The 12726-nt window shown below is 35.1% G+C and overlaps 1 protein-coding gene across 1 annotated transcript; it reads right to left on the reverse strand.

Annotated features, from left to right (window-relative positions):
• Window positions 1–6222: 6222 nt before the first annotated feature.
• LOC131148080 (uncharacterized) lies at window positions 6223–7015 on the reverse strand. Its single transcript, XM_058097816.1, has 2 exons — window positions 6971–7015; window positions 6223–6855 (listed from the first exon to the last, which is right to left on the reverse strand). The coding sequence occupies exons 1-2, from the start codon at window positions 7013–7015 to the stop codon at window positions 6223–6225; spliced, it is 678 nt and encodes a 225-aa protein (XP_057953799.1).
• Between the last annotated feature and the right edge of the window lie 5711 nt (window positions 7016–12726).

Here is a 12726-nt window from a genome sequence, read left to right on the forward strand (position 1 = left end):
AGAGCATCCCCTTACCCAGCTCAGACAACTCATCCCAACGAGTCACTTGTATAGGAAGCTTCTCTTGGCGTGACACATCCGCGACATCTACATCAATTTGAGCGTACATTCGAGGTTCATCCATAAACTGTGCATTGTAGATGGCATCATTTGTTTCACGCACGCGCGCGCGCGGGGGTTATGGGGGGTGGTGTGGATTCACATCATTAGTGAACTCATTCAACCCTTCAACAGTTTCTTGCTCGTACATTTCTTCGTTTTCTAAATGAACATCGTTCGTAATGTTCATCCTCTCATCTAACGCAATATTCGCAATGGTGAAAAAATCAGCGGGGACTTCACCTCCCTATTCATCTGTGTGATATATAGGGATTTCATATGTTGGCAGCTCGAACAACGATCTCAGACCTTCTTTCAAATCCACAAAAAACGTCCCACCAAACTCTGCACTCCTATACTGCTCATCCATATCACACGTAGTCATTTCATAACGACGTGTTTGTTGGATGTCTTCTTCCACTTTAGCCACATGTTCGGCAGGTGTCTGCGTCTGCCTATGTGATGCCCCGAACCCGCCAAGTGGAGCCCGGGTGCCACGTGTTCCAATAACCTGTATCTGATACCATAATCAACATGTACGCAGTGGAACATAAATAAATACCAGAGTTCTATATAACAACCCAAAAAACAAACACTACAACATCCAAATATCAGTATCCACAACCACTATTTAAAACATAACCCAATACAAATATATCTGTATATATATATATACCAGTATCTCACAATACCCCAAAAAGAAACCACCAAAAACAACCCCAGCCTAGGCCTTCAAACCCAATCTCCACAAGAACCTGAAAAGTTGTTAATCCACTAGGGTGAGACACTTCTCAGTAAGGGTGGAATAAATTATAACAGTGTGTGACAAATGAATTTTAATATTTACATATCAAAATAAACTGCTTCTCATATAATATCAATAACAATTGAGAAAATGTACCATTAATAACATCCCTGACATCTAATATCATATACACATCCAATATGCACAAGTACATAATTTTTATGTAGGCGAAAGTCCTTGATGATAAGGAAGATTACCCGCCCATACAAGTAGCTTCCCTCTGCCCTGGTACTAAAAACTACCTACCAGAGCACTCACCTTACTTAGTAAGCCCTCAGGTGAAGTATTACCTCGCCGCTAGTACACACATCTTTATTATTTTAAACGTGAAGGTTTTCGAGGATCGGGATGACTGCCCGCCCATACAAGTAGCATCCCTTTGTACTGATACCAAGAAACTACCTAGCAGAGCACTTGCCTTTCTTAGCAAGCCCTTGGTGGTATGTTTACCTCGTTACATGCACACACATGCATTCACAATATGCTATACCATTATTTTTATGCTATAATTAAATTCACACGCGCACAACACATCTACACAGGAATCATGCATCTTATACTTCATCTTCCAATGTCCTCAGTACGTGGCTCACACAGAGCAATTGCGTACATGTCAGTACGTGGCCCACACAAATACCTACGTAGTTTTTATCTACACATGGCCCACACAGGCACTACTACCCACATAGGGTACATAACATGGCCCACACAGGTGCCACCATCCACACATGATGCATAACATGGCCCACATATACGCCATTATCCACACAGGATATAACGTGGCCCACACAGTCACCACTTCAGCTTCCGGGACACGTGGCCCACACAGGAACCACTATTCACCAGTATCCAATCCCTATGACCTACCCGTCGTACATCAGTAGAACAAACTCCTCGACCTGCCAATGTCTTGCCTCATATAAATGACTGTAGACACCCCATTTTTTCCCAAGCCCAATATAACAAAATTTTTATTATTATTAATATTACCATTATTTTTATTATTTTATTATTATTACTATTATCACTATTTATTACTCTTTTATTATTATTATTATTATTATTATAACTATATTATTATTATTTACATTGTTATTATTACTTCATTTTTATTTTTATTTTCATTTTTTGCTATAATTATTATTATTATTATTTTATTATTGTCATTTAGTATTTTTTACTATTACTATTAGTATTATTATTATTATTATTATTAGTCTTATTATTATTATTTTATTGATAGTATCTTTATTATTTTTACTTTTACTACAATTATTTATTATTATTACCTTATTGATTTTATTATTATTATTATAATAATTATTATTACTATTACTATTTTCATTATTATCATAATAGTAAAAGCAGAAAAAGAAAATAAAAAAGGAAGTTTTTTTTTTAGGGTTTTTCAGAATTTTTTTATATAATGGGGGCTGGAGGCGCAACGCAAAGCCAAATAAAAAAAAAAACAACTTTTCTGTTCTTCTTCTTCGTCTCCTTCTTCTTCTTCCTGATAGTCTCCCGCTGCCTCCTGCTCACGCTCACGCAACCATCATCCCCGGCCAACTCCACCTTCTCCATCACTCTCTCTCTTTCATTCTCACGACACTCACGAGCCACTCCTCAATTCTCCCAGCCACGACAGAGGTCCCGGATCATGAACAGCAACACACCAACCGACCTCGCCTGCAACTCCGGCCACGAGATTCTCCAGCCATCATCCTCGGCCATCACCCGCATAAACCACTGCTTCAGACCAACCTCCGTCCGTAACACACGGCAGCAGCAGCACCACCGCTGCTTCCTGCAGATCCAGTCACGCCAGCCTCCGGCCATGCACAGCGACTCAGCAGCTTCGTCATCGTCCTTGCCGTCGCCGTCGCCCCCTCACTCTTTCCGTCGTCTCCCATTGCCACGCCACTTCACGGCGATCTTCTCCGGTAGTAGCAGCAGCCCTCAAATCCAGTTGGCAGCAGCTGTACGAAATCACAGCCGCAACCACTGCAGCGTCACAGAAAATTTTGTTGTCATCCCCAGCAACTCCAGCGACCCCTGCTTCTCACGGCTCCCAAACGTCCAGTTGAACAACCATCCAGCATTGTCATCTTCCCTGCAGGTAGCCACCGCCACCAAGGACAGCCGTGAGCCCTCTCCTTCTCCAAAGGTTTGATTTTTAGGTATTGAATGTATTTTAGGGGAATTTTTTTTATTATTATTTACTTGGTTATGTTTTGTATATATGCGGGATTGTATATTTATTTTTGCAGGTATTAAATCACTGGTGTGTATTCATGTTATTTTCGTATTATTATTATTATTATTATTTTGTATCATCATATTATTGTTATTGCAGTGTATGTTTATGTTATGGTATATTCAGAATGTTTTTATTATGGTGTTCTATATTTATATTGCATGTTTATTTATTCTGTAGGTTCAGATTATTATGGTGTTCTACATTTATGTTATTTTATTTTGTATATTTATGCTATTATGAAAGTACGGTGTATTTATGCTATTGGTATGTTTGTATATATTTTCACATATTTGTGTTATTATTAATGTGCGATATATTTATGTTATTGGTATTTTATTGTATATTTAATTTGCATATGTATTATTTTCATTGTCTTAATTGTTTATTGGCATATTTATATTATCATTTAATTGCATGGGTAGTTTGCATATTTATTATAGTGATTGCTTCATATAGTTATTTGCATATTTATATTATAATTGACCGAGCATTTTATTGTGTTTCTATTTTAGATGTTTGCTATGTTTCCTAATTATCACATTGTTTCCATTTTGTATATGTATACACTTGCATAATAGATTTGTAGTTTGAATTATTTCCATAATTTTGTTTGCATGTTCATATATTGTATACTATTTATGGGATTTAATTATTTTTACATTTGTATTGTCATATTTATATATAATATTCGATGTGCGTACCATCATTATTATTATTAGTATCATCATAATCATTATTATTATTATTATTATTATTATTATTATGGTAGGAAGCATTATTATAGTATTTTTAGTATATATGGTATATATTATGGTATTATTACTATGTTTGTGGTTAGTATTACTTATTATACTGTATATTTATTATTTTGTACTATGGTACTTATTTTTATATTAGTATTATTGTTATTATTTTTAAATAATTTTGGTTTTCTTTATCCCTATGATTTTAATGCTGGGGTATGAGCCTTCGGGCTTTACGTACCTTTGGTTCTGAGGGAATATGTAAATATTTATATTTTATATATATTTTTGCATTATTCATTTACTTATTTATTTATTTGTTTATCCACTTTGTACGTGTATTAGTAAATTTATTAGAGGAGTAATTTTAAAGACTTATTAGATTGACTTAGGGATAATTCCAAATTAATTAGGTACCGTTCGTAAGAACGGGCTCGTAGGGGGTGCTCGTACCTTCCCCTCGCGTAACCGAACTCCCGAACCCAACTCTAGTAACATAGACCCATTCTACCCTTAACAGGGTAGTAATCATATGTTGTAACCACACTAAAAGGTTAGTGGCGACTCCGATATAACCATTTTTCCTGAAAATATTAAAATTGATTTTTATTTCGCCGCCCAGAGCACACGCGCTCCCGGGACGTCACGACAATGACAATATGACGAGCTCCTCTACCTGCCAACGTCATGTCATGATTTATATCTAGGCAATATAACAACCTCCTCATGCCAATGTTATATTGAGATGCATACAAATAACCACACTAGTTAGTTCACATAGACGCGTCAATGCATTACCACACAAGTATCCAATAGACCAATACATTCCCACACAGTAGTCCAACAGATCAATACATTTGCACAAGCAAATCCAAACACTACAGTAGTTCATATTCAATTTATTAGGGAAATTTGTCCCTATGTCACACGAATTTAATATTATATGCAATTATCCAAAATATAAATCTTAAAAAAAATCATCATTTTCCAGTACTCAAGTTGTTTTTAAGAAAAAATCATATAGATAAATAATAAATTTCATATGCTCGTAAATAACCAGTTCACCTTAATAAAATACTGATATAATTTTATTCCTCATTACCCGATTCCCTGAACCACGCATACAGGGCTCCCAAAATTATACCCATAGCGCTCACCTGAACCCTAATTCAATCAAATCAACTTCAATAAAATATTATTTTAACCTTTCCTAATTTACAATAATTATTTAACAATTAATTTTTAAATAACCTATTTATCCTAGTTTTGGGGCTATACTTACAATGATCCCACGAGAAATTCGCTCTCTAGATTTGTAAAAGATCATCCTTAGATTCTTGTGGTGGTGTCCGATCGTCAATTTGACTTAAAATTTAAGAAAAATTGAGACAAGAATGAGAATTTGCCTTATCCCAAGAGATATACCCACGTTACTCCTATGACAAATCCACTTCGATAGATATGTCGGTGGCGGAGAATGAAGTCTAGTGGTATTTTTAGGTTTTCAATTGGGCAAGAATTCGCCGCGAAATCGTAGAGAGAGGAGGAGTGGAGAGCGTGAGCTGAGAGAGTTTTTTTTTTTTTTTCTCTTTCTTTCTTTCCCTTTCCTTCCTATTCTGCGCAGCGTGAGAAGTTTTTCTTTTTTTTTTTTGTTCTTTCCTCTCCGGCTTGCTCCAGGAACTTAACCACTAAGCCTTTTTTTTTTTTTCTTTCTTTTATCCTTACTTTATACTTTTTATATACTTATATATATATATATATATATATATATATACACACACACACAATCCTCAAATTTCCTAATTTAATTAATTTTCTTAATAATAATTAATTAATTAATAGTAATAATAATAATTTTTTTTTTTTGGTCGTTACATTCTTCCCTCCTTAAAAGAATTTCGTACTCGAAATTCGCTAATCAATCCTTTTACAAAATTCTAAAATTACCTAATCATCATTACACCACAAATTCAATATACTCCACAATTCTAATTAAGCATATGAATCTAAAATTAAATCAATCTTTAATATTAAATCATACTTACTCCTGCACCATGAGCAATATCCTTATCAGTTGCAACCACGGTATATACATGCGCTGGACCACCACAAGGCAGTGGCTCATTCCTCTCGTGCTGATCAGGAGCGGGTGCGTTGTTTGGCAGTCCCTCACAATCTTGGGCCATGTGGTCGTATCTGCCACACTGATAGCACTTAATGTTCTTGGCTAGGCATTCTTTCCAATGCCTCAACTTACAACGAGCACAATAGGGAGGTGACGAATCGCTCTGACGTCCTCGATCACCTCTATCAGATCTCTATCCCCCAACATATCTGTCCCTCTTCCATGATCCCTGTCTGGCATCATCGAAAAAATTGGGAGGCATAGGCCTCTTCCTCTGCTCTGCCATCTCTGCACTCCTTTGCAGACTCAATTGTGCCACGGTGGCTCTATCCACCAACTCTGAAAAGCGTTGTACCTTCAGGACTGCCACTTGTTTGTGAATTCTTGGTCTTAATCCCCTCTCAAACCACCTTGCCTTCTGAAACTCATCTAGAACCATAAAAGGTGCAAAACGGGAGAGCTCCATGAACTTCGCAGCGTACTGCTGCACAGTAAGTTGCCACTGAGTCAGGTGGAAGAATTCCTCTGCTTTTGTGGCCCTGGTGGTGGCAGGGAAGTACCGATCGTAGAAAAGCTCCTTAAATCGACTCCAAGTCATATCCGTGGGTACTACCCGCTGTTCCTCCAACAGCTTCACTACTTGCCACCAGCGCTCAGCCTCCCATGTTAGCTTAAAGGTAGCGTAGAGAACCTTCTGTGCCTCAGTGCAAGATAACACTGCCAACATTTTCTCCATTTCTTGCACCCAGATCTCTGCTACGAGTGGGTCAACACTGCCCGCAAATGTAGAATGTTTCAGGCGAGTAAATTGGTCAATCAGACAATCCTGGTTCATAGATGGGCAGTTCTGCCCTTAGAGTCTTGACTAATTTCTTCTCAAACCTGCCGAGCTAAACCCCATAGTAGAGTGGAGGTATTGATCTCACACTAGTAGCTCCTACCTCATTCTCCCCTCCAACATCAACATCCTTTCCCCTGGAATCCATTCTTTGGACAAGACAAAAGCAAATTTAGAACCTTCATATCACATTAGGTACAATTATAGTACAATGAATTAGTTTAACATTTAAATCCTCAATTAAAACATCAAACAACCAACTTATCCCCAAATCAACTTAACCCTCAAGTTCTAATTCTGAGTTCTAGTCTCTCTGCTCAGAAACATCATCATCAACGGATTTACCATGGTTTTCTGAAATTGGCTGGATTCAGAAACTCACAGAAGTCCATCAAGGAATTTCTGCCTCTAAGCTACGAAACAAAACTCAAAATCTCCTATCAACATCCTAATCTACCCATTCCTATCCTTATCCTTATTCGTACCTATACTCTGGTATTCATCAATCCTAAAGTCTGCAGAACCTATAACCTAATGCTCTGATACTACAATGTGACGCCCAGAACCCGCCAAGTGGGGCTCGGGTGCCACGTGTTCCAATCACCTGTATCTGATACCATAATTAACATGCACACAGTGGAACATAAATAAATAACCTCAAATAAATACCAGAGTTCTATATAACAACCCAAAAAACAAACACTACAACACCCAGATATTTGTATCCACAACCACTATTTAAAACATAACCCAATACAAATATATCTGTATATATATGTACCAGTATCTCACAATACCCCAAAAAGAAACCACCAAAAACAACAACAGCCTAGGCCTTCAAAGCCGATCTCCAGAAGAACTTGAAAAGTTGTTAATCCATTAGGGTGAGATACTTCTCAATAAAGGTGGAATAAATTATAATAGTGTGTGACAAATGAATTTTAATATTTACATATCAAAATAAACTGCTTCTCACATAATATCAATAACAAATGAGAAAATGTACCATTAATAGCATCCCCAACATCTAATATCATACACACATCCAATATGCACAAGTATATAATTTTTATGCAGGCGAAATTCCACGAGGATAGGGAAGCCCCATACAAGTAGCTTCCCTCTGCTCTGGTACTAAAAACTACCTACCAGAGCACTCACCTTACTCAGTAAGCCCTCAGGTGAAGTATTACCTCACCGCCAGCACACACATCTTTATTATTTTAAAGGCGAAGGTTTCCAACGATTGGGATGTCTACCCACCCATACAAGTAGCATCCCTTTGCACTGATACCAAGAAACTACTTAGCAGAGCACTCACCTTTCTCATCAAGCCCCCGATGGTATGTTTACCTCGCTGCATGCACACACATGCATTCACAATATGCTATACCATTATTTTTATGTTATAATTAAATTCACATGCGCACAACACATCCACACAGGAATCATATTTCTCATATTTCATCTTCCAATGTCCTCAGTATGTGGCCCACACAGAGCAACTGCGTACATATCAGTATGTGGCCCACACAGGCACCTACGTACTTCTTATCTACACGTGGCCCACACAGGTACCACTACCCACATAAGGTACATAATATGGCCCACACAGGTGCCACCATCCATACATGATGCATAACATGGCCCACACAGGCGCCATTATCCACATAGGATATAACGTGGCCCACACAGGCACCATTCCAACTTCTGCGACACGTAGCCCACACAGACACCACTATTCACCAATATCCAATTCCCATGACCCACCCGTCGTACATCAGTAGAACAAGCTCCTCGACCTACCAATGTTCTACCCCATATAAATGACAATATGACGAACTTCTCGACCTGCCAACTTCATATCATGATTTATATCTAGGCAATATAACAACATCCTCATGCCAACGCTATATTGAGATGCATAAGAATAACCATACCAATTAGTTCACATAGACACGTCAATGCATTACCACACAGGTATCCAACAGACTAATACATTCTCACACAGTAGTCCAATAGATCATTACATTTCCACAAGCAAATCCAAACACTACAGTAGTTCATATTCAATTTATTAAGAAAAATTGTTCTCATGTCACACGAATTTAATATTATATGCAATTATCCAAAATATAAATCTTAAAAAAAATCATCATTTTCCAGTACTCAAGCTGTTCTTAAAAAAAAAATCATATAGATAAATAATAAATTTCATATGCTCGTAAATAACCAGTTCACCTTAATAAAATACTGATATAATTTTATTCGATCTCCACATATAACTGCAAAGTTATATGTGCTGTGTGCATCAAACAAGATGTGCATACTATAGTTATTTGTTATTGAAACAACCTCATAAAGTATTGTATCATTTAACCCCCTCATATAGGGTATCTTGCGGTCACCCACAATATATATTGGTTTCGATCAATATGTAAACATTTATATATATTCGCATACAATTTGTTTAATTTAGCCCTATTGCCAATTCAAATTGCTCGAACAGGCTTAGTACTATAACTAACACTTTCTACTCCTGTGATAATCCCCCCCCCCCCCCTCCTCCTATATACAACAACACAATCATCAAAACACTACTTGAGCTTCCTACCATTAAAACCGACCCTCAAGAAATAGTTGAGACCTATGAAAAATAAAAATGTATATATAAGCATATGACATAACACGAAATTATTGTGTTTATTTGACACATCTTAATATTTATTTTTTTAATTTTTAATATTTTTTGAACAAAATTTTATATTTCCTAAATTTTATATAAAGAGAAAATATAATAAAATTATTATTTTTGTTTCTCGAATAAAATTGTTGATCCAAGTAGAACCCGTATTTATCCAAGTACAACCCTGATGCTCGTCTCTTTATACAGGATGAGTCGGATGAGAGAAGGGGATTTTCATATAGGCCCTAATGCAAAAGGCTTTTGTTGAAATATTTTCTAAAATATATTTAATGTTATGTGGATTTGTCTCATATTGGAAAGAGTGAAAAAAGAAAAGTCATTAATAAATGATAAGGTGAAATATTCTCTTAAAATTAGTTAAGAGATAGTGCTAGAGTGTACCCTAAGACGGTTCAAACATACACGCGCACGTGCGTGCACACGTGGCGTGGGCTGTAGGGTGTTAGTGGTGCATTTAGATCGCGCACAAACACTTAACACTTTGCACGCTTGCATCATTGCGAGATCGTTGATCATGATCGGATGACTTAATATTAATTTTGTATATTTTTTATAAGATCATGTGGTGCAACTAAGGAGACACAAAGGGCGACTAGGTCGAATAAGAAGATTCAAGAGTACTAAATAATAGCAGATTCACGGAATGGTTCGACCAGGGTGCGACCAAGAAATCTTGCAAGTGCGACCTAGTTGATCGGGCTATCAACTGCACACAGAAATTTTCCAAATTGTGTCGACCAGGGCTTGACCAGGAAATTTTGGAGGTGCGACCAGGTTGATGCACATAACGCTTTGAACAGTTGTGACTATTCATACCTTTGTAATTTTTGGAAAAGACATAATTCTGTCTATTTAAATATAAAATTAACACCACGAAATATATAGAAAACCTCATCATTCTCTCCTTCCTTTTCTCATATAAAGTCTTCACAATTTATATCTTCTTCATATCTAGGTTCTATTTTCTGCAGAAATAGAATCCCAAAAATTTATTTCAAATTCTTTTAAGAGTGTTTGTGATCAGTTTTTGTTTGTGTATAACGCAAACTGATATCAAATTATGTTCTAAGCTTCATTGTATCCTGAAAACATATTTGCTGACTCAACACATACCAATTTGGTAAGGGCAAATAACGTTTTAAGAAAAATGACACTATAACGTGTCTTGAAGCATTTTCTATTATGTAGCATTTTCTCTTTTTAATTCTTACGCCTTTAGGGGTGAAAGTGCACCAACACTCCCAATGAATCGAATTATTAACTTTTTTTAATTTTTAATAGCACTCAATTAATTTCATACATATTAAAAACGATTTTAATTCAACTACTAATTTTAAAATTTCAAACTTAGTAAACAAATGTAATTATAAAATAATAAAATTATAAAATTACAAGAAAATTATTAAAGTTTAGATAAATTTATTGGGTCTACTTTGGTAGATTATTTTGATCAAACTTTAAAATATAATCAAATAAAATGAAGGCACATCGTTAAATTAAACAAATTTATGATATAATTTGATCATTGTTTACTCAGAAGATTAAGCATTATTTTTTAAAACTATAAACAATAATTCTTTGTTATAGTAAACAAATCAGTAACAAAAAAAAAAATTCTAACAACAAATTACACGAACAATTACACATGAAAATAATAACAAATTAAAGTAAATTAAATAGGAAAACAAAATAAACCCTAACCTCAAATAGAGGGTTTTCAAATGATAGTTTCAATCACAAAATTTGGTTCAATACAACCAAATTGAAAGTATCAAATATTAGTTTATACCATAAACCAACACAACTTTTGAATCAAACTAACGAATCTTAATGAAGTAATATAAGAGTTTTAGCTTAAGCAGAATAAGCATACCTCATCTCCCCTTTATATATCTTCCTTCCCAACATTCAGCTCCTCCTTCACAATGTTTGGCTCCTTCCTGCAATGGTCACTTGCGCAATGTCTAGTCCAATCGTCCGACCACCTGTTGCTGCTATGCTCTGCACTCTGACTCTGCAATTTCGTGAGGAAAATGGAGGAGAAAGACTTCAAAAACTCGACCAAAACTTGCTTGATAATCCAGTGATTTTTGCCACGTGTCAACCAGCAGTTGAGTTTTCCAAGCAAAATTCGCTGGATGGTCCAACGATTTTTAATAGTGATGTTTGCCACGTGTCAAACGCCAATTGAGTTTTCTAGGCAAAATTTGCTGGATGGTCCAGTGATTTTTAAGCAAAACTCACTGAAGCATTCAACGAGTTTTAAGATGCATTAAAGTGAGAAATAAAATTTCCACCGAACCGTTATTTTATATTTTAATATAAAAAAACTGAAAAAGGGGAAAAAAAAAAAAAAAACTGTGTTTTTTGGTTCTTTAAATTTTAATACTCTTTGGAAGGAGGGAGGCCATTTTTGAGGCATTATGTTAACCTTTAACTCTAAAGAGCATAAATATTTAATAAATTACTATACTTTTAATTTAATATAAAGTATATTTTCAGTGTTCAGTGTTTTTTTCTTTTTTTTTTTTTTTCATGAAGATAATTTAAAAAAAAAAAAAAAAAACTCTGAATTTCTCACTTGTCAAATCACACGGACAAATTTAAGTAAGTTCAGAACTTTTGGAAGATGGAAGGCCATTTTTGAGTTTACCTTCTCAACAACATAAAATTTTAGTAAATTAAAGTATAATTATATTAAATAAAAATATTTTAATTTAATATAAATAATATTTTATTATCATATATTTAATTAATAATTATAAATAAAAATAATATAATTTATTCTTAGAAAAAAAAAATCTTATTTAAATTTTTTCTATTTCATTGTTGAGTTTTTTTTTTTCATTTTTTTTTTGTTGTCATTTTCATTATTATGAGGACAATTTTTTTTTTTTTTAAGAAAAAAACCTCTTAGATTCCTACTTATTGAACTAGAGATAGATAAATTTTAAAGAAAATTCAAAACTATCAACAAATGCTCTAATATTTGACTCTCAATAGCTTATGATTAGTATATGGATCTCTGCATACAATAGTCAGCCTTCTAAAAATTTTGTCAAAAGCAATTAGCCACTTCTCCAATGCCTTGGTCAAGGTTTGTAGTTCAAGTCTAAGGTACTTGACTGCACCAAGAAGAAGAATAGAAGAAG

This window comes from Malania oleifera, chromosome 2, assembly GCF_029873635.1.
Source record: "Malania oleifera isolate guangnan ecotype guangnan chromosome 2, ASM2987363v1, whole genome shotgun sequence".
Lineage (NCBI taxonomy): Eukaryota > Viridiplantae > Streptophyta > Magnoliopsida > Santalales > Ximeniaceae > Malania > Malania oleifera.